This window comes from Podarcis erhardii, assembly GCF_964252035.2.
Source record: "Podarcis erhardii genome assembly, chromosome: 1".
In the NCBI taxonomy this organism is placed as follows: Eukaryota; Metazoa; Chordata; class Lepidosauria; order Squamata; family Lacertidae; genus Podarcis; species Podarcis erhardii.
In genome coordinates, this window is record NC_138497.1 from 58704462 (window position 1) to 58727844 (window position 23383).

The 23383-nt window shown below is 42.4% G+C and overlaps 1 protein-coding gene across 5 annotated transcripts; it reads left to right on the forward strand.

Annotated features, from left to right (window-relative positions):
- The first annotated feature begins 861 nt into the window (after window positions 1-861).
- On the forward strand, window positions 862-22201 carry LOC309326772 (actin, alpha cardiac muscle 1-like). Of its 5 annotated transcripts, none has more exons than XM_081835758.1 (9): window positions 880-1099; window positions 4988-5135; window positions 7429-7557; window positions 12628-12738; window positions 14510-14594; window positions 16537-16698; window positions 19669-19860; window positions 20974-21155; window positions 21946-22201. In XM_081835758.1, the coding sequence occupies exons 2-9, from the start codon at window positions 5007-5009 to the stop codon at window positions 22087-22089; spliced, it is 1134 nt and encodes a 377-aa protein (XP_081691884.1). In that variant the 5' UTR covers window positions 880-1099; window positions 4988-5006; the 3' UTR covers window positions 22090-22201. The 5 variants fall into 5 exon arrangements, with proteins under 5 accessions (XP_081691886.1, XP_081691885.1, XP_081691884.1 ...); XM_081835756.1 differs by having other exon boundaries at window positions 881-1099; window positions 4931-5135; XM_081835757.1 differs by having other exon boundaries at window positions 881-1099; window positions 4947-5135.
- The last annotated feature ends 1182 nt before the right edge of the window (window positions 22202-23383 follow it).

The window sequence follows — 23383 nt, forward strand, 5'->3', positions numbered from 1 at the left end:
ACAGACTAGGGCTTAGATCTATAGATCCAATTGTATGAGTAGAAGCACTTCCATTCTCATATAGAAAATCTCCAATTACACACATACCCCCAGTGTAAGTCTCTCACATCACCTGCATTATTTACTACCCTGACAGCCCCTTAGGCCTTTGGAATAGATTTTTCTGGATGTGAGGGGCCACGGTTTGCAAGACCCCAATATGTGAGTCAAATGTTCTTCTGACACAAGCATAAGTCACCTTTAAGAAGTTTTTAATGAGTGTCAGCTCTCTCTGAGCACAGGATGCTATTGAAAAGTAGGTACTGATGCCAAGCATTTGTGAACAATTCTGGATTTGAAAGTTGCCTGATGGCTACAACTCTGTTGCCCCAAGTTAACCCAATGCCTGTAGAGACGGACACACAATACATTTTCCAGTGTTTGAGATACCAGATACTAAAATGTGCTGTAGGCAACACAGATCAAAAGTGCATGACACAGAACTGAAGTAACTGCAATTATCACTTTGTAAGTGGCTAGTTGCTGAGTCATATCCCATTTTCAGCATAGAGTCACCTCATCTCAAGATAAGGTGGCTATTTTCTGCCTCTCTACTACAGAATCCTGATAACAACATGTACAGTTTGCTCACCACTACTGTACATGGTAAATTCTGCTTTTGAAACCAATGCCTGTTAAGTATGAATAGAGCTATAAATAGAGCTCTATAAACATAGAGCTAGGTACTGATGAAACAAACAAAAATCCTAGTTCTAGGCATGAGCTTAGAAATTATTTCAGCCTATGTGTAAACTGGAAAAAGGAAGTGACAAAAGGGAGACTGGCAGAGTGGAGGAAGTGAGGGAAGCCATTGTCAGCAGTTTAGAGTGGGAAGGCATCCAATGGCATCAGAAACTCTGCCCTAATTTATCTAGCCCTTTAAGCTGTTGCTTTGATAAGCACAAACTAGGAAAAAAAATGTTTCCAAAAATGGCATGGCAGACCTAGGCGTTCTATGAATTTCATTCCACGAGCTGGATATAAATGAAATAGAAGGTGAGATCATTTCATTTGTTCCAAGGGAGCTATTGCTGTTTTTCACCATTCCCTGGTGTGTTTGGTAAGTATCATCCATATATTGTTTCACCTTTTAGAAGATAAGACAAGACTTGATGTTACTGCAGGTGTGTGTGTGGGGGGGAGAGTGTCTGGTCTTCTGAGTAAAGTGGTACCTCGGGTTAAGAACTTAATTCGTTCCGGAGGTCTGTTCTTAACCTGAAACTGTTCTTAACCTGAAGCACCACTTTAGCTAGTGGGGCCTCCTGCTGCCGCCGTGCCACTGCTGGGCGATTTCTGTTCTCATCCTGAAGCAGAGTTCTTAACCCGAGGTAATATTTCTGGGTTAGCGGAGTCTGTAACCTGAAGCGTATGTAACCCGAGGTTCCACTGTATACTTGAAGATCTTGTTCCTTGTGAGGACATAAACCATTGCATTCCCTTCTAATTCAAGTTACCCCATTGGAGCAGCATATTAAATAGTGCCTTGATTTTAGACTGACTATCATTTGGTGACTGTCAAAACCACTTGATATATGAATTGCTGCTATTCCAGTGGGACACCCTGCAGGTTACTAACACTATAGGCCTAAACAATTTGAATTAGTTACTAATGTCAACCTACTCATCACCCCATAGAGGGCTCATGAACTCCACACACGTCTTGAGTGCATACTTCTCTCCATGGGCAGAAGTGCAAGTGTCCATTCAGGATGTGAGAACACGTCACAGAAAAACGACGAGCCAAATGTTATAATTGAAGCTTTGGAGATGATTTAAGTACTGCCTGTTTCGCCATACAGAAGTAGGCATCAGTAGAAATCAATTTGCGTCCAGCTGGCTAGCATCCTAATCCTAAATATATTTCTGTGAAACTTACTTCCAGGTAGGATATCAACCCAAACCAGATATTCACTTGGTACGGATAGTTCCTAGCCCCAAACTATGTTTTTACACCATCACCCCCCATTCCTTCTTGCCTCCAATTTTGTCAGTCTTGCAGAACCACTTTTTTGCTCTCCTCAAAATATATTAGATCTTTCATCTAAGCGGGAATTAACAAATTGACTTGAGCATAAATGTGGACTAAATGTGTCCATTTTTAAAAAGAGCTTGTTTTTAGGTGCTTTATTCTGCTTTTTTTGTTTGTTTGTTTTTGGCTTTATGCTGTGAAGCAATTTGTTCATTGTTTCTGTTGTTACTATGGTCATATGGATTGTTAGAGGAGGGGTAATATTTCTGGTGGGGGACACGTTGTGCTCCTTCTGGAGTAGTTTGTCCACCTTTGGTTCCCAACCTGCATTCAGCTCTCACCTGTGGCTCCTAAAAGCTGTCAACATGCAACAGCAACCACACCCCAGGAATGGCTTTGTCTGGCTGGCTAAACCAGGTGAGGGTAGCTAATGGGTCTCAATCCCTCAGTGAGTTAGTGACTTTTCCTGCATGTGAAGACAGGTTCTGGTGGATTGACCAGATGAGAACAATAGTGGGTCCAACATCAAGAAGGCGGTTTCTGCATGTACTGTAGTGGGAAGTGAGGAGCAGATGGGGGTTCATCAACCTGGGAAGGTAGCTCATCTAGAAGAACTCTGGTCCTAAACTTCTGCTGCCTTATGAGATATCTTCAGGAGAAGAAAAGACTAAGGAGTAAACCCTACACAAATCTGTTCCTAAGATGATTGGATGGCACCTTGTACACCTCCTTCCGGCAGCCCAGAACCTCCATACACATTGCCCAGACTTGTACCCTGGGAAGGTCTCTTTGGTGCTGCTAACGCAGCAATTTGACCCTGCTCCCAGAGGTGCACTCCATTGTCTCTCAAGAAAGACAGATGCCAACAACTGTTGTTGCTAGTTGGAGGGACGCACCTATTCCCTTACAACTGAACTTGAAGAAACCCAAACAGAAGGCACATTTGCAAGTTGTCTTTGGTCAGTGGAACCAGACTTATCTCAATGCACTTCCCAGAAGAGTCCTTTTGATAAGGAATTCACAGTTCACAGATACAGAATAGTTCTTGTAAATGAGCACTTAATGAGAACAGCTGCCATTCCAAAACATTAACCAACACTTTCCAGAGAAGGTCTATTTTTAGATCTTTGCTGCTATGACTGTTTATATCGTTAGGAATAATGTAGAGATTTGGTGGTGCTTTAAATAATACATTTCTTATTTAAATCAGGGGTGGGGCCTATGGACCTATGGTCTCCAGATATTGCTGGACTACAGCTCCCATCATAAATGACCATTCACCATCCTGGCTGGGCAAGATGGAGCCACATGTTGCCCATCCCTGACTTAAATGGGTTTTTTGAACAACGTGTGCATTTTATAATTTCAATGCTTTGAAATGTCCAAAGGTGGCACCTTTGTAATGTCAGTTTAGCAAACCAGCAGGTGTGCAATGGTCATGTGTGTACACACCTCAGCTATGTTTTCTACTTGGATAGAAGCTGGTTTAAGGGACAGCTCATTAAAGAGCATTGATCAGGAAGTTACAGATTACCTGGATTGTGGCTAACTTCATGTGCATCAAACACCAGCCCTGGGGATGCTGGAACTGGACTAATAGTGAGCTAGGTGGACCAACAGTCTGACTCAGCAAAAAGCAGCTCCCTGTGTTCTGTCTCATCCCTGATGCTTGCTCATAATCTTACCATTCTCTCTCACCCTCCCTCCATTTGTATTGTCTACCTCTGGTTCTCTCTGTCTGCTGTCTGTCTATTTTCCATGTGCCACTTGGCTTTCTGTCCCTGCTCCCACTTTCCTTCTTATACTGCTACCCTCTTTTTGTTTAGCTTCACTTATCTTAGGATGTGTCCTCTTGCTCAAGGTCCCTGACTCTCTAAACGTATTCCCTTCCACCAGAGCACAGTGCATTCAGCAGGGATGCTGCTGCCGTCTGTTATGTGGAGTGTGGGAAATTTTGGCTTCATGTGGAAACCAGGATTATTTATTTATAATGAAATTTCTAGCCTGCCTTTCCTGCCCCAGTCAACAATGTGAAACAAACAAAGAAAATCAAAATAATTATATAGCCATCAATTTAAAAAGTCAAATAAACAACAGCATATCACTAAAACAGCATAAAAACAGCCCAGAGAGCAAACAACAGCTAATGACAGTTGAAAGTTGCTGGAAAATGTAAGTCTTTAAATTTTGATGGAGCACAAGTAAAAAGGATCTCTTAGGAACAGATAGAAAAGGCCAAAGTCAAGAATTCCCACAGAAACAGAAGTGTTTCAAGACATGCCATTATAGATATTCAACGAAGAATGGTCTATGCTATAGTTCAGTCCTAAACTGAAGGCCCATATTGTTAGATCCATATGTCTGAAGCCCATCCCTAATTATAATTATAATTATAATTATTTATTATTTGTACCCCACCCATCTGTCTGGGTTTCCCCAGCCACTCTGGGTGGCTTCCAACAAAGATTAAAAATACATTAAAATGTCACACATTAAAAACTTCCCTAAACATATAGCTGTGTTAACTGATCTTTTAATTTTTCTTACAAATTTTTACTCACCCATCTATGCTTAATTAAGTATTCTATGTATATGTTTAAATCTACGTTTGGTTCTTTTGCTCCTATTTATTTAATAATTATTTGCTTAGATTCGTACTGTTATGCTATTTATTTAGATGTTTTGCTTATGCTGGTCTGTGACTGTAATAAAGTACTTGCTTGCTTAAGACATGCCAGTAGGTCCTGGAATGTTGGGAATCATGGTCTCAAAGTGTATGCTAGCCTGAATTATATATACAGTATATATTTAAAGGATTGATTCATAAATTTGCTGACCTTACCAGAGAACTAACACTCTCTCTCTCTCTCTCTCTCTCTCTCTCTCTCTCTCTCTCCATTTTCCTAACATTACATTTTGTAGTTTTAATTATTCCCAGATAATCCAGATCGGGTTTCCCCTAAACCACTGTTTCCACAGCCTAGGACACTGAGGAGCCATGTGTGATGATGAAGAAACCACAGCCCTTGTCTGTGATAACGGCTCTGGACTTTGCAAAGCTGGATTTGCCGGAGATGATGCTCCAAGGGCTGTTTTTCCATCCATCGTTGGACGACCCCGGCACCAGGTCAGTTTTTATTTTAAGGGGAAATTGTGCCCACAATCAAGAGATGTGGGTCTCCATCTCTACATCTACCACATGCAAGACACTTTTGAAACACAGAACTTCCAAAATAGCATTGTGCATGGGAAGCAGGGTTGGGGAGGTGAGGTGCCTGCTGTTCAAAGGGGAAAAGTCCCATGGCATGTTTAAGGCAGGATAAAGTAGGACACTAAACCATGGTACATGTGCCCAATGAGATACAAGGTTCTTATTCAACGGAATATGTTGGATCGCTCACCAGCAGTAGCTTCAGAGCATCATTTTTTGCTAGCAAGAACAGTGTTAAAGAGTAAATAAAAAAATTCCTTCCAGTAGCACCTTAAAGACCAACTGAGTTAGTTCTAGGTATGAGCTTTCGTGTGCATGCACACTTCTTCAGTGTATCTGAAGAAGTGTGCATGCACACGAAAGCTCATACCTAGAACTAACTCAGTTGGTCTTTAAGGTGCTACTGGAAGGAATTTTTTTATTTAGTTTTGACCATGGCAGACCAACACGGCTACCTATCTGTAACTAGTGTTAAAGAGATAACTCTTTATCTGCTCTCTATTATTCCATGTTGCCATGAAGAACCACAGCCTATCCCTGATGTGCTTCTCCCCAGACCCATTTGATTTTTGGTTTAACAAGTCTGTTTGGATTTGAGGAGCTGGAAAAAAGATTGTCAACTTCCAGAAGCATCTAGGTTATGACTGGAAACAAAATGCTGGAATAGATAGACCTTTGATCTGATTCTGCAACACAGTTCTTACATTTTTTTTTTAAGTCCTTAAATTTAATGCTATGTGCATACTGTTACTCAAATACATAAACCATTTTTGGAGCTGCATAAAATTTTGTGGATGTCATGTCAAGTAACAGATATGGTTGATCTTATTTTGCAGTGATGCTTATTAGTAGCTTGATTTGTAAGCATAGTTGTTAAGTAATGCCATAGGTCATCAAGAAATTAACAAGCATCTAGTAAAAATATGTATACAATGGAAAAAACTTATAATTGCCTAATTAATGCAGGCCTAAGGAAACAGAATAAGCATTGGCCATTAAATCTGTTTTTTTCCAGTTGTCAGATTTACTTTACTCTTGCTGCAAAGCTTGTTACTTGCATATTGCTGTTTAGAACTTTTGATTTTAAAAAACTGCTGAATATGTACCACTATTTAACACCCCTCCACAGATACCATGCAATCACTGAATTGATTTTCAGTCCCACAGTTTGATAATTTACCATGTCAGCAATTTAGATTTAAAGAAAGGAATCCAAAATATTTGACATCAAATAGTATGTTTTAAAAAAACAAAACCAAACCAAACCTGGAAGCTAATCAAAGTCTTGGAACTTCTGCATACTAGTCAGTGCCAAAAGAAAGCAGAGACTGAGTAACAGGAATGTACATTGGCTTTCCATAAGAATTGTTTAGGAGTATTTTATTGCTGGAGTGGAATTCAGCCAAAGTTACGCATTTTAAGTTCCATTGATTTTAATGGTTGTAGTGTAATCCTATTGAATATACAGTAGTGGGATTTCCTTCCAAATAAACATGCATAGGATTCTGAAGTTAGCACTTAATTCTAACACCTTAAAAGATGCTTCATTTTTATTGTTTCATTCCTGTGGTATTTATATTTCCAAAGTCCAATGAGCAGGAGATTGAAGATGACACTAAACTTCAAATGCTTACCTTCTAATACAGCATTTGAAATGGTAAAATAATTTACCATAATCTGAAAAGGTTTTAAATTAATTTTAAACACTATTTTGGATAAGATTTTTCCTGACTTTTGGCTTTAAAGTCATTTCAGTAAAATAGGAACCAACTGCTGAGTAGAACAATGGAGGTGGTTGTGTGAAACTGTCGAAGAAAGAAATGGGAAAAGCATGTAAAACTATTTTTTTTCTACTCATGTTGCAATCCTATGCACACATTCCTGTGAACAGAGGCAGCTTTAAGGGAGAGCTACTGGTTCCTTCACACTGGGCACAGAGCCTTGGGGGTGCCATAAGGGGCACTGCAACCATGATGTAGAACGGAAGGCAAGGAGGGTGAATTTTGGTGTTGTACAGGATGTTGCTGCTGTGAGTAAGCTGCACTGAATCCTATTGAATTCAGTTGGACTTACTTTTGAGTAGACATGCACTGTTGGTCCTAGTATCATTGTTTTATGTTGCAGAAATGACAATAGAAGTGACTCTTGGCAAACATTTGCAATGTGATACTGAATTTGATATGTTCCTTTTGATGGCTTGCTTTTCTAGGGGGTTATGGTAGGGATGGGACAAAAAGACAGCTATGTTGGCGATGAAGCACAGAGCAAACGAGGGATTCTGACCCTGAAGTATCCCATCGAGCACGGGATTATCACTAACTGGGATGACATGGAAAAGGTCAGTAGGTTTTGTTTACTTGTCACTATTTGTGATTATTTTCTGCTTTAAAAAATAATAAAAATAAAAATAAAAATTATTATTTATACCCCGCCCATCTGGCTGAGTTTCCCCTGCCACTCTGGGTGGCTCCCAATCAAGTGTTAAAAACAATACATCATTAAATATTAAAAACTTCCCTGCCTTCAGATGTCTTTTAAAAATAGAATAGCTGCTTATTTCCTTCACATCTAAAGGGAGGATGTTCCACAGGGCGGGTGCCACTACTGAGAAGGCCCTCTGTCTGGTTCCCTGTAACCTCACTTCTCACAGTGAGGGAACTGCCAGAAGGCCCTTGGCACCGGACCTCAGTGTCCGTATTGAACAATGGGGGTGGAGACGCTTCTTCAGGTATACAGGACTGAATTGGCAAGTAAAAACACCTGGGGCATATCCAGGGGCAGATGGAAGAGTCTCTTTCTCATGCCCAACCAACCACATGGTAACTGCTTCCATGTGGTTCAATCCCACTCCGCAGGGAAGCATCTGTGAACAATATGGTCCCATGGATGGGACCAGCTAATTGGCACTCTCCCCCCGCCCCCTGTTAAGGCGCTGTGTATATGTGTATATAAAAGCTGCACAACTGCATTATTCACTCACACTTCTGGGTACCATGGGATCACACCACACAGAAATGGTTCCCAGACTGCTGGCTCAGCATTTAAAAAGCTAAATGGCTGGGAGAATAAATGTAAGGGGCTGTGTTTATTCCTCTGTGAGGAAGCAAAGTCCTGGGAAGAAAGCATGGCAGTGATGAAGCAGATCTGTAGCAGGGAATCGCCACAAGCACAGACATATTTAATAGAGGTCCAAACTTACCATATTATCTGCTCTGGCCAACTACAATCAAATAGGTTTCTTTACAGGTCTGGCTGGTTATCTTACAGTTCATTGCTTTGCCTGGCTAAACTTAATAGTGGCATATATGCTGGCTGGATTCGCCCCAAAAGGTTCAACTCCTCACACCTGGCAAAGGCTGGCCGTTCCCTATTCCTCCGTCCACACACTTCATGCAACATCACCTGTCTTCCCCACAGAGAATGAGGAATGAATGCTCAATAAACAGTCAGCATCATCTAGTCTCCCTGCAAACCTTCTGTCAACAAATGAGGATTCATGCTCAGGTCATCTGGAAACAGTCTCTGAGTTTCCCTGTGTTTGTCTGTAGAGGAAAGAAAAAATACACTTTCCGTCCTCTAGATGGAAGTATAGCTTTTCCATATACTTCTCGCTGTGCTTCATTTCACTGCCTCAGGGAACACAGTCCTAATTCCCACACATATACACACTAAACCTCAATAATTCACCCTCGCCATTCCTAAAATGTCAGCTTTCTGTATCGCAACATGGGTTTGCAGTTAAGAGGCAGCATCTGAATTGGCTTCTTCACTGTGCTCTCTTGAGGCCGTGTCCTTCAGGCTGCCAGCTGTGGCAATCCTGGTATCATGCCGACCCCCTTAAAAGCACAAAGCAAGCGATGAGAGTAGTTGCAGATGCTGTTCCTCTAACAGTTCTTTTGCCAGTTCTCCTCCCTCATCCATTGCCACAAGCAAGGCTAGGGAAGAGCAGGAGCAAAGGACTCACTTTTAATACACCCCAATCAGATTGGGCCCCAAGCACTTACCAATGGCTCCATTGCCAAAGCTTTTTCATTCTAAATATTTTATGTCACTGTGGAACTTCTTTGGTGATGTGCAGTACTGAAATATTTCAATAAATACATTCCCTATGGAAACATTGGTCTTGACACCAGCGGTAGCCAACATGGTGCCCTCCAGATGTTGCCCACCAGCCCCAGCCTGCATGGCCCCAGTCAGGGTGACAATTCCCAGCATGGTTTAACAATCCATCCCTCCCCCAGGGAACTCTGGGAATTATAGCTCTGTGAGGAGAACAGAGATCTACCAACAACTCTCAGAACCCTTAACAGCATCCAGAATTCTTTGAAGGAAGCAATGACTGTTTTAAAGCAGGATCATGTCATTTTACATGTATGGTGCCAATGTCATACTCAAGAGTAAACACACTGAAATAAAATAACCTGACAACCTTAAGTCCATTGGTTTCAGTGGCTTACAGTACAATTTAGTTGGATGTAAGCCACAGAAAGGACACTTTTATTGCAAAGTTTCTATAAATATGCGCATGTTTTTATTGCCATAAGGCATTTGGACATTCCCAGGGAGCTGTGAGAGATGGAATGCATGGGCAATGAAATGAAGCATTCTTCAGCTCATATACTTCAGTTCACAATATTCAAATCTGGGCTGCTCCATTTTCCAGAGTGAACATTCACTTAGGGTACTAGAGGAGTGTTAATGCATTCACAGCTACTGCACATTTAATGTAGGAAGGGGGGGGGGAGCACAAGAATGGGGCATTATCTTCTTCTTCTGACTTCATAAATGTCTAATGAGGCTGTTCATTTCTCTTGAATGGCATATGGAAGGGAAATCGGTCACATCCCCATCTTACATTTTAATTGTAAGTATTTGAGAATGCCATGGTGGCCTGTGGAGAACAGATCTGATCTCTCTTTGGTGTTCACAAAATCAAAGGAATTGGGGCTTAAATGGAACCTAGTCAGTCATAAAAAGCTTTGTACTATGGGTACGGAAACCTCCCAGTTTGGTATGTAATGCATCACACATGAACCACGCTAGTTTTCCCACTGTTATAAAATCTTAAAGGCTTTGAATTGAACATCCTTGGATGAGGGCACTTAAACTGCAGCAGTCAATGAACAAACAGCTTATTCAAACTGGCAGGTAGGTAGCTGCTGTGAGGGCCTGTACAACCTCAGCGTACAAGCGAAGATTGCTTATTTGAAAGTACCCTTAAATAAGAATGTCCCAGCAAGTGGGAAGATAGCATGTTGTGGAGAAACAAAAGCGAGCATCTCTTCTGTGCTAATTTTCCATATGCACGAGAATTTTAATGAGCTTTTCAGTCATGCAGTTCCCACATGACACAATTATGTGAGGACGATTATACTGTGTACACTCTTGCACATTTGAATTGGTCCCTAAGTGTGGAAAATGTCTTATTTAATATGACTACAACTCATTTGAGTATATCATTTGGGTCCAGATAAAAGCTTTTATAGGAGAGCCTCTGTACTTGGCACTTTGTAGATTTTTGCTGGAGACCAAGTGTCATTCGTAGATGTGGGGCCTGAGACCAAACAACACCAGCAGTTCTCATAAGAATTGTTCACTTCATCTGATATAAAATATAAAACAGCATTTGAGACTTGCTGGCTGAGAGTACAACATTGTTAGGGTACTTCCATGATAGATAGCTAAAATTTCTGGCGTAAAGGTATTATAGAATTTCCCTTAAAACAGAGACCAATGTCTAACTTGTCATTGGCTCAACAGACCAATGGTGTATTTGTGTATAAAACAGCTTTTTATGTTTGTGATGTGAGAAGTTCCAGAAATGTGACACACACATAAAAGAACAGTGTGGTGAAATCCCCCTCCACACAAGGAAACAGAGCAAATTGAGGGAACTTGCATATCTGTGTGACAAACCTAGACAGCTTCTTAAAAAGCAGAGACATCACCTTGCCGACAAAGGTCCATATACCGTATTTTTTTTCCTATAGGGCGCACCGGCCCATAGGACGCACCTCGTTTTTTTGGGGGGGGGGAATGAATACAAAAAAAATATTTCTTCCCCCAGCCGCGGCTGCTGCCCCAAGCCTTGTGCACACCTGACCGAAGCACGGGGCAGCCTCCGGAGGGCTCCGCGTGCTTCGGGCTGCAGGCTGCCTCCCCAAGCCTCGCGCGCCCAGCGGACACAAGGCTTGCGGACACTCGCCGGCGCTGCAGGCTGCTGCCCGCATGCCTCGTGAGCCTGCGGGAACTCCCGCCAGGCTTGCAAGGCTTGTGGATAGCTTCCTGAAGCCTGGAGAGTGAGAGGGGTCGGTGCGCACCGATGCCTCTCGCTCTCCAGGCTTCAGCGAAAGCCTGCATTCGCCCCATAGGACGCACACACATTTCCCCTTCATTTTTGTTAAAGCTGTGGTTTTTGTTAAAGCTGTGGTTTTCCCAGTAGTGATGTATGGAAGTGAGAGCTGGACCATAAAGAAGGCTGATCGCTGAAGAATTGATGCTTTTGAATTATGGTGCTGGAGGAGACTCTTGAAAGTCCCATGGACTGCAAGAAGTTCAAACCTATCCATTCTTAAGGAAATCAGCCCTGAGTGCTCACTGGAAGGACAGATTGTGAAGCTGAGGCTCCAATACTTTGGCTACCTCATGAGAAGAGAAGACTCCCTGGAAAAGACCCTGATGTTGGGATGATTGAGAGAACAAGGAGAAGGGGATGACAGAGGACGAGATGGTTGGACAGTGTTCTCAAAGCTACTAACATGAGTTTGACCAAACTGCGAGAGGCAGTGGAAGACAGGTGTGCCTGGCGTGCTCTGGTCCATGGGGTCGTGAAGAGTCAGACACGACTAAATGACTAAACAACAACAACAAGCATATCTGTGTAATACGTGGGGTCTAATAAAGGGACTGGAAACCTCAATTTGCTGTGCTGAAGGGGGTTTGAACGTGGCAGAGGTGAATTCCACTCAGCCCTATCAGCCTTCACTGTAAGAGATGATTCATCTGCGGCAGGGAAGGGAGGAGACCCTCAGTGTTCCCACTCAAATGCTGGGTAGTCAGCAGAAACCCACAACATGGGATGTTTTGGGGTGGGGAATGTGGTGAATCAGGTGATGGCAATGGGCCCAGTCCAGGCCCTTTCGCTGCCTGGAAACTGGCAGAGCAGAAGGGCATTTCTCCTTGCCCTCATGTTCTGTCCTGACTGGCACTAGTAGCAGGACTATAGAAGTAGAGGTGGGTGTGCCACTCTATCCAGCCTTGCCACTACCATCCAGGGGTTTGGTTTGACCTCTGACTTAATGATATTTGTATTCATTTTGCTACATTTGCTATTTGAAATGCAAAGATTCATTGGGCAACACTCAACACACATTGCCTGTATGTTTGCCTTCAACCACCTGTCCCTTAGATTTGGCACCATTCCTTCTATAACGAACTTCGAGTTGCCCCAGAAGAGCACCCTGTCCTCCTGACTGAAGCGCCATTAAACCCCAAGGCTAATCGAGAAAAAATGACCCAGGTAATTATTTGGATGTTGCTTCCCTTCTGAGCTAGAAAACTCCAGTTTTAGCAGAGAAACAAAAGTGGCTGTGGCTGTCATGCCCCAAAGGGGGGCGGGGCGGGGCAGCTGGGATGGAGTGATGGCGGGGAGGGGCAGGGACAACTCAGATGCATTCCATCAAGCTCCACCCACTGGTATGGATGACAAGCTGCAGAATATCAATAAATATTTAGGGTTGTGTCAGATGCGAGTGGTGGTTGCTTGTGAGTAACCAGGCAGGACTCCGACCTGTCTTTTACAGGTTTTATTGGTGCAAACTATTTGCAGTGCAGAACCAACAAATTCATGTCCATCTTAGTCACTTGCAGAATCCGGGAGCGGCCTCTTCTGGCTTCTCCCTCAACATAAGAACTTAGACACCCCAAATCTCTGCCTCCCCTCCTTGTGTTTCACCCCTCTGCACAAACTGGGTGACGGAAGTTGCGTATCTGCCTCCTGGCCAGCCGGGCTAGGTGAGGCGCTTGGGCTCTCCGCAGCATCTTCGAGTCCTCTCCTTGCTTGGCTGGCCCCTTCCCTCTCTGCTCCACTGGAGCTGTGTCTTTCCCCACTGCTGAATGAGGAGCTGCTCCTCAGAAGCGTTGGAGACTCTCTGTATTCCCCTGCCTCCCTCCCCTGTTCTTATGTCAGTCCTCTGACAGGTTGAAAGTATGAAAGTATACCAGATGCACAAACAGAATAATAGGATCTTTGTGACCCATTTGCAGTAGACATAAGGCTCCTATCTGGAATACCCTCTTAGACTACAGTGCAAACAGATAACCACCAAAACAAGGAGCAGTTATGCATTGCGAATTTCTAAGTTTCTATGTCCCAAGAACAGAGAATTATTTACCTTTCTGCTACCAAAGTATCAGAAGCAGAGCTTGCCTGCCTTTGTTCTTCCATGCTGTGGAAATGGCTGTGCGGACTCTGCAAAAGAGCAATTTCACAGTTTTGCAGCAAATGATTTCTGATAAGTGGTAGGTCTGTAAGGTCTATTGCTCTTCAGAAGTGGAGAAAGATAATGAAATGCTAGTCATCCACCTTTTCTCAGAGAAGTATACTGCTGAGCTGCTCATTTCGGAGAGACTGTGAATTAACGAATTTAGAGGCCATTTCAGTTGAGCTGAGTCAGGTTACTGTCAAAAGAAACAGGGATTAAAGCTAGAATAAAAGGGGTTTCACCGCTGTCAGGCTGCAATTAGACAGCAAGCCCAGAATTCTGCATTTTAAAAATCCAGAGGGGAAACCTTATTATTCCAATTTATTATGCTCAATACTATTAATGAAATTGCATGTCTTGTTTGGTGTAAACCGTCTGGGATCATTTGTCAACCTCATTCAGTTTCCTTCACTAGGGACTTTGAAAGATAGACTTAGGCGTGGTGTGGAATAACGTGAGGATAATTTAATTAGTTGTGTAATTAATCTGGTAAAATTCCACCACAGTGGACAGTGAGACAAATAACAGGCTTTGTTGGAAGCCAAACTGCAGTGGAACTGAGGCAGCGCTGCATGGAACAACCATCGGATGGAATGGAAATCATTGTCTTCACTACACCTTTATTCTCATATGTCCACCACTGCAAGTATGATTTATCTTGGATACTATAGCTCCTCTGCACGATTTGGAACCAAGCAAATAATGCTGCTAGGGAAATTGGGTATCTTAAATCCAGATTTTAGTAGCATTGTAGCATTTTCTTTCTATGCTGAGAGATCCTAAGACCCTCTCATTTGCCCTCTACAGATCATGTTTGAAACTTTCAATGTGCCTGCAATGTATGTGGCCATTCAAGCTGTTCTTTCTCTCTATGCATCTGGCCGAACTACTGGTGAGTTTGAAATTGGTGTCATCATCTTTAAAAGAAGAAGAAGTGTGTCCTCACATATATGTATCTTGATGTCTAATACACTGGCCCCTATTTTTCCTTACCAAGCTATTATGAGAAAACCGGATCTTCTGATAAGCCCCTACCATACTGAATTAACATAGGGAAAGAAAAGAGAGAGAATTGGGAACACTCAATCTCCAGCCAATAATTGCCTGTGACCAATAAGAACTGCTGTTTTGTAGAGTTAAACTCTTCCCTTCTCCAATCAAAAAATCAAAGTGGTTGGAAGCCAGCCACTCATATACTCCCCCCTCCAACCGCCCGCTGGTGTGCACAGGAAGAAAAACCCTTTTATCCCAGATAATGTTCCTGAAGCAATTGTTGTCCCCCTACAAAATAATAGCTGCATATTTAACTGTAGCCTGTTTTCTAATTGCATTGGAAATGACCTATTTTCTTCAGCAAGCTTTATAAAATACATTCAAATGCCAAATGAAAACTTGCTTAACTATGCATCAAAAAGATGGAGAAGGAAAGTGCCTACACCGTGACTGTATGATGGGTTAGTTACTAAATTACACAGAGTGAAGATGATGCTCCTGGCTTTGACTTAAAGTATCTCATATTTACTATAAATTCCTGGCAACTGCCCCAGAAACGGGAAACATGGCATGTCTGGGTACATGGCAACCCTACCAACCAGGGCTGTGACTTGTTGGCTAACTGCACCAATCCAGGGTGCCCCTCCAGACAACCTATTTATTGAGCACTCATCAAGATCTGTGTGCACAAAACTTACTCAGTGTTTAGATCATGGGGAGACAAACTAAGGCCCAGGGGCTGGATCTGGCCCAATCACCTTCTAAATCCGGCCCCTGGACGGTCCGGGAATCAGCGTGTTTCTACATGAGTAGAATATGTCCTTTTATTTAAAATGCATCTCTGGGTTATTTGTGGGGCATAGGAATTCGTTCATTCCCCCCCCAATATAGTCCGGCCCCCCACAAGGTCTGAGGGACAGTGGACCAGCCCCTTGCTGAAAAAGTTTGCTGACCCCAGGTTTAGATTATGTCCAATATTTCTTGAGCATTCATCCTACAGTCATCTTGATTTGCTTGCAGAGCATTTATACTTCTTCCTGTTAGTCAGGCATCCATCCCACACTTTTCAGTGCATTTCTCCATGACTTTCCCAAGCCACAAAAAGTCCTCTATTTTAAGGTGGATTTGTTTTGCTAGAGCAATGAGGTGCTTTAATACATTTTAAACTGTACAAACCTGAAGTTCCAGCTTGTGTCTGAATTCCTCCTGCAAAATACTGAGAGTCTGGGGGCGCCCATTAAATAGGGTTGTCAACTAGCCAGAAAAAAATCCAGCTCAAAAATTCAGGGTTTTTAGTGGCTATAGCTTTTGAGTTTATTAGGGCAGTCTGTGGCTGTCTCACACCTAGTTCAGGGAGAGTCCACGAGTTCTCTGTGGAAGGGAGACCACAGGTGGGCCTTTTTGCAGCAATATATGTTACCTTGTAAATAGCTGTTGTTTTATTGTTCCATTAAAAAAAACAACCTCCACATTTTAGTGGCAAATCTGTATGTTTATACATCAGCATTTTGATATTCTTTGCAAATTGTTTGGGATCCTTTTTTTTTTTTTTGGTGAAAGGCTATAGAAATGTAAGAAGATCATTATCATTAGCATCTGTTTCAGAGAGAACAATGCCATGCAATTTCTGACTCTTTCATGAAGGCAATTTCTTCTTTGTATAGGCCAGCAATTTCCCTCTGAGTTCCACTCAGCATGGAGACAATGGAGGGATTATCATTTGCAGTCTCTCCTTTCAATCCCAGTTGTTGTCAAAGGGTTTAATTTAGCAGAAAGAGTGGGGCAGGGCAAGGTCTACGCAGAAGAATGCTGACGCTTCTAATTTTCTTCCTCTCTCTTAGGGATAGTTCTGGACTCAGGGGACGGTGTCACACATAACGTACCTATCTATGAAGGTTATGCCCTGCCACATGCCATCATGAGACTGGATCTAGCTGGAAGAGATCTCACTGACTATCTCATGAAAATTCTTACAGAGAGGGGATACTCTTTTGTTACTACAGGTAATCAGTGCTTTTCTTACAGATCAAGGGAGGAATATGGTGTTGTGCTAAGGCAATTGTTTCACCATTTCAGGGATACATGAGGAGGGGGAAGCCCCTTTGCAAAAGCAGAAGTCCTTCTGCAGGGCTTCTGCTAATGGGATTCATTATTTCAATTTTACCTCCTGTTTACTTCTGATAATGCTGTCTTATTCTGCCACATCATGGATGCTTTAGCTGAGATTCCTGCATTGCAGGGGGTTGGACTAGATGCCCTTGGGTCCCTTCCAACTCTTAAGATTCTATATTCTGTTATCATATTGGATAAATAAGTATCATATTTTATTTCTCTCTTTAAAAAGTGGCTTGATCATTATCAACATGATGTTATTGAAGAACCACCTAGCATCGAGGCATGAATTATGTTCTTTGATTTTCTAATTCTTTTTTTAAAAATCAAAATTTTCCTTATGCTCCCCACTCCCACCCCAAATATACAAAAATATAAAAACAGTCAATAAAAGAAAAAGAAAGAAAAAGACAAAACCTAGACACAAGAAAGATTTAATAGCAACCTGCTAAGCACACTCTTTCGCACCTCACCCCATGATAGTTTGAGGTTATGTGGCAGCTGTGAAAATGGTGAAATCCATGCTAAGGATTATTAGGACGGGAACTGAAAATAAGTTTGCCATCATCATCATGCCGTTAAACAAACCAATTATATGCCTGCATTTGGAATTAGTTTTTACAGTTTGCAGCCTCTAAAAGGATATTGTAGAGGTGGGAAAGGTTCAGAAAAGGGCTACTAAAATGGCCAAAGGACTGTAATACTTCCATTGTGTTGAAAAGTTACACCAGGTGTGGCTTTTTACTTTACAGGAAGTGAGAGTAAGGGGGAACATGACTGAGGTACATAAAAATAAGCAATGTGGGAAGATTCAGCATGCACAAAAAGAAAGTATGACTTAACACTGTGCATAGTTACACTGTGGAAATTTCTTCCACAAGATGTAATGATGGCTGCCAACTTGGATGACTTAAAAAGACGATTAGACCAATTCATGGAAGATAAGGCTATCAATGGTTACCATCCACAACGGCTATTCTTCATCCACTGTCAGAGTCAGTATGCTTCTCTAGACCAGCTTGAGATCACAAATGGGTGCAGTACTCAGGTACTGCTTGCAGGCTTGTTGGTCACTGTGGGAACAGAAGGCTTGATTAGATGGGCCTTGGTCTAATCCAGGACTTTTCTTATGGTGAGAGCGAATACAGCTTGCTGAACTGTCAAGTCTTCAGCCTGGGGCATGGAGTAAGAAGAGATAAGGCCTATAAACTATGTCAAATGTTTAAGACCGCAACACCCAATTAATTTTCATAAGGAGCAAATTTCCAACACTGTGCCATCTAATGTGCAAAAATGAAATACAAGAGTCGTTAGAATGAAGGTCAGCCGAACAACAAGATCTTACTGCTAGCTTCAAGTATTGGGCCTTGTATCTGCTCCTGCCATTGATTTCTTCATTGCATGATCCATCCAGGATCTCTCTCTGTCCAGGTGTATTGCTGGATTTTCTTACAAAAGAAGAGTTCATAAATCAAGCATAGGTGTGGGACACCTTTTTAGCCTGGGGGCCTCAGTCCTTTGTAGGCAACCTTTCAGAAACCAGAGGAAAAATGGGTAGTATGCCATGTTTGAGCTGCACAAAAGGCAAAGCTTTCTATACCCACACGTGTCTCCATTTCCCTTCCTGGCAAGCATGAGGCAATACCACAGTTCAGTGACATGTTCAAGTCAGACAGAAGCCTTTGAGGAGGGATTGCAGTACAGCTGGCTGAAGACCTGGCCAAGAGAAGGGAGGTGCCTGTCTATGGGTGGGCAAAGTCTGGAGAGAGTTTCAAGGGCTGGACAGAAAAGCTTGGAGAGCCACAATTGGCCCCAGACCTGAGGTTCCCCACTCATAGTATACCAGTAGCTTTCTGGCTTCATCTGTCCCTTATGAGACACCAGAATATTAAAGTGGACCCTTTCAAGAATGCTGAGCTGGCCAACTTTTCAAAATAACTTCTGTGATTTCTTTCATCTGATGGGAAGAAATCAAATGAAAGATATGTGCTGCTTTCATGTGAAAATAAGAATCTTTTCTCAGCCTTTACTAGGAGTATTTCATTTGTTTTATAATGCATAAAAGGATAAAAGAAAGCAGATGGGTACTTAAGAATTAAGAAGCTTGCTATCCTATATTAAGGTTCTTCAAGAAAAGTCCTAATACTCACACGGGTAGGGATCACCTATGTAGGTTCAGCACATAGCAACCTTGGATGGTTAAAGGAGGTGACAGAGGAAGGGGAGGACTGTATACCAAATTTATAGCCCAGGGGCTCAGCTAGACTGGTAAAGAAAAAACGATTTATATTTATATGTGTTGTATGTGTGATATAACATTGTGCCACCCGATGGCGACGTGGAGCCCCGTTTTCTCTACCTGTTTTCCCTGTTTAAATTTACAACACTTTAAACTGATGTGTCTAGATCCAACCCAGGTGGCTTTTAAGTCAGCATGCTCTACCAGTTAGTTGACTTTTACATAAGGAAGGCACTCTTAACGCCTTTCAGAGCCAAAAGATTAGGCTGGAAAGGTGCTAATTAAAAAGGAAGTCGTTTAGGCTAACCCTGGTAGACATGACATTTTGAAGGGATTTTCAAATCGTGTGCTTTAAAGTGGCAGCAGTTATATCTTTCGTTCTCCTTGGAGAAATGGAGGCTGGCTCTTTGTCAGGAAAGCTGTAGCTCTTAAAAAAGACATACCTTGAAAGGACAAAGCTGTAGCCCAAATGTTTTCTTGGGGGTTTCTCTGTTCTGCCTGTGCGGCAGGGCCAAAGGAGACCGATTTTCCATCCTGGGAAGGACTGTGGTTATAAGGATTCTGATAAATAACCCAAGAGCCCTCTGCTATCGTCTTACACCTCACTGCTTGATGTTTGTAGCTGAGCGTGAGATTGTGCGAGACATCAAAGAGAAGCTCTGCTACGTGGCTCTCGACTTTGAGAACGAAATGGCCACTGCTGCATCCTCCTCTTCTCTGGAGAAGAGCTACGAACTCCCTGATGGTCAAGTCATCACTATTGGCAATGAACGGTTTCGATGCCCTGAAACTCTCTTCCAGCCATCGTTCATAGGTGGGTCTGCGCTTGTTTCCTGTGGCTGTGGTTAACAGGCGAAGAAAACATGTTATTGTACTGCTATACTGGAGATGTTACTGTCATGACCATATTTGCTATGTGAACAAAAAAAGTAAAGATGAGAGAAAATGCTGTTGCATCTAATTTAATTTGGCATGAGCACTTGTTGACAAAATGGACTGAGTAGTTGGTATACATGGGAAGAGGTACCCTGGAAGACAGAGCAATCTAACAAGAATTTGCTTCATATAAGACTTAAAACAATGTTTACCCCTAAATACTAAATACAGTCATATCTTGGGTTACAGACGCTTTGGGTTGTGTGATTTCCGGTTGCGCACTGCGCAGAACCTGGAAGTACTGGAACTGGTTACTTCTGGGATTCGGCGCTCGCGCATGCACAAAACCACTGAATCGCAACCTGTGCGTGTGCAGACGCTGCGCTGAGGGTTGTGAACGTGCTTCCTGCATGGATCATGTTCGCAACCCAAGTGTCCACTGCACGTTTATTGGTATCAGATTTAAGGAGTGCATATGGGGACTTCTCACTGTTTTCTTTTAAAAAAATACATTCATTACCAGGAAAGGATCAGGCTCGTGTGTATCTTAAAGGGAAAGATGTGTTTGTGTGTGAAAATGGATGTTTCACACTAGGTTAACATTGCAGATTTAGAACTTTGGATAATATGCCTTATGCAACCTTAAACTTCTGATGGCAAACAAACTGGTTTTGGGAAGAGCATCCGTTACACAAAGGACTCATTGGCACTTATATTATGCCCCACACTTTCTAGGCACACATACATACGGATGGCATGGGGTCCTTATACAAGATTAATTAATATCAAAATAGGGCTCTGGTTGATAAATATAAAGCTGCCATCGTTTGCGTAAACTGGATTGCTGTTATCCCTCCAACTGAGCACCTGGACCAGCCACCTAAAGTATTTTCACTATCATATCCCACCCTACTGATCAAAAATAATGGGAAAGATCTAAAATCAGCCTCTCTTTATTTTGTATCACATTCTCGCACTCTTTTAAAAAAGTGAGAGTGGCTTGCTTAGAAATATGTGATCAATTAATCCTCGTAATTTCATTTCTTTCCAGGGATGGAGTCTGCCGGTGTCCATGAAACAACCTATAACAGTATAATGAAATGTGATATTGACATCCGTAAAGATCTTTATGCTAATAATGTGCTTTCTGGAGGGACCACCATGTACCCTGGCATTGGGGACCGTATGCAGAAGGAGATTACCGCTTTGGCTCCAAGTACAATGAAGATCAAGGTCAATGTTACATCTAACATCAATCTAAGAGGCCATGAATAGGCTGGAGCGTGTGATTTCTAGAGGGGGGAAAAGATGAGAAGCTAGAACACAAGAGATCTATGTCCAGATTTTATGTGGCTTTTGTTCAAAGCCACCTGATTGCTCTTCCTCACTTTAATCAGAGTATAGGTCTGTCAATGGCTATATACACCATGCTAACAATTAAGTCTCTAACTGAATATAGCTATTTCCATTGTGATCTGCCTTTGAGATACTTGGGGGGTGTTTTGGAAGATGCTAGGCTGAGATGGATAAGAAGATAAGAAGAGCCCTTCTAGATCAGGCCAAGTTCCATCTAGTCCAGCATTCTGTCCTCCCAGTGGCCAACCAGATGATATGGGAAGTCCATAAGCAAGACCCAAGTACAGCAGTACCCTCCTCCCTTGCAATTTCTAGCAACTGATATATAGAGGCATAATGTCACCAACAGGGGGGGGGGAATAGCCATCATGGCTGGTAGCCATTCAAAACCTTATCCTCCTTGAATTCATCTAATTGGCTTAGTTGGTGGCCACCTTGCAAATATGTCATAAAGCAGAGGATTAGATATAATTTTATGGTTTTATTGATTTACAACTGACCTGACTTGCATACCACTTTGTAGCTATCGTAGTCACACAACCAAAAGCTTGTATTGCTTTCATATTCCAGAATGAGAATAATAGGGATTAGAAGACATGATGACTAAAATGAGAATGATTGTCACCTAATTTGTATGTTCCCTTCTTCATCTCCCCCCTTCTTCTAGATGATTGCACCTCCAGAACGTAAATATTCTGTCTGGATTGGGGGATCCATATTGGCTTCTCTTTCGACCTTCCAGCAAATGTGGATCAGCAAAGATGAATATGAGGAATCTGGTCCCTCCATTGTCCATCGCAAATGCTTTTGAATATGCTAAATGTTACGTTGTGGTGTTTCTCTACCAAATTTCTCTGGAAATTTAGTTTAAGCTTTCCCTCACTACCTAGTCTGAAAACACAGTAAAGGTGATGTTAACTGAACAGATGTTGTCATTTCTGGATGCCTCAAATACGTACACCCCATATTATGTACACGCCATATTTTCCATTCAAATGACAAGGATCCTTAGAAAATCCTTCATTGGTTATTAAAGAAGTTATTGCAGTTAGGAAGCTTCCTAACACTGCTCACCATGGGATGTAATACTTCATGCTTTGAAATAAGATGTTCAGTGTCATATGCAATATCCAATGAGCTCTGTATGGCTTTAATATGAACATTTTATCCTCACAAGAACCCAATGACTTAAGCAGATTGATTTGCCCAAGGCTACCAAGTCAACTTCATTGCTAGGTAGAGTTTTGAAATAGCATTTGTCACATCTAACATCATGCTAGCTACTATTAGTTTTCTACTTTTTTTAAGAGCATTTGGTAAAATCCTGCTACTAAGATTAACAGGACTTTGTCATTTGATGAATTGTAGCCACTCATTAATTAATTATCCATTGACATTGTGATAATAACAGCATGGGATTTACCCCCCTCCATTTAATACAAGTTTCTCTTGGTGGAGTTGCTGTAATATAATGGAATGTTTGCAAACATTCCAACTTCTGAAGACTCGGCAATCCTATGGTATAACCAGTGCATCATCTGTAACATAAGTGAAATGCCAATTTAGTTAGAGCAGCCTTCCCCAACCTTGTGCCCAAGGCTGATGCTTTCATGAGGTAAAACAAAGCAATTTGCCTCAGGAGGCAGATACAACCCTCTCCTCATCTCCACCATTGTACTGCTGCCAGCCCGGCTCCTCTTCTGCCAACCCCACTGTGACTTTGCCCATGCTGCTGCCGCAACAGTGCCCCCGCCCTCACCACTAATGCTGTGCCCTTGCCACTGCATCGTGGCAGCAGCACAGGTGCAGCTGTGGCAGGGCTGGCGGCAGTGCAGATGCAATGGTAGGGAGAGGGAAAGGCTGAGATCTGGTGGTGGCGGTGGCAGGGGCGCATCTTGCCTATTGAGGCAAAACATCCCAGGCCTCCTCCCCTGACTACAATTCTCATCAGTGTGGCCTATGATCATGGATGATGGGAGTTGCCATCTGAAATGGAGTGAACCAGGTTGGGGAAGGTTGGGATAGGGAAATCTATTATAGATGGTGACTGGTGTCCACTGCAGCTAGCAGGGCAAAAGGCAGGGAGATGAACAGTCTGTGGAGCC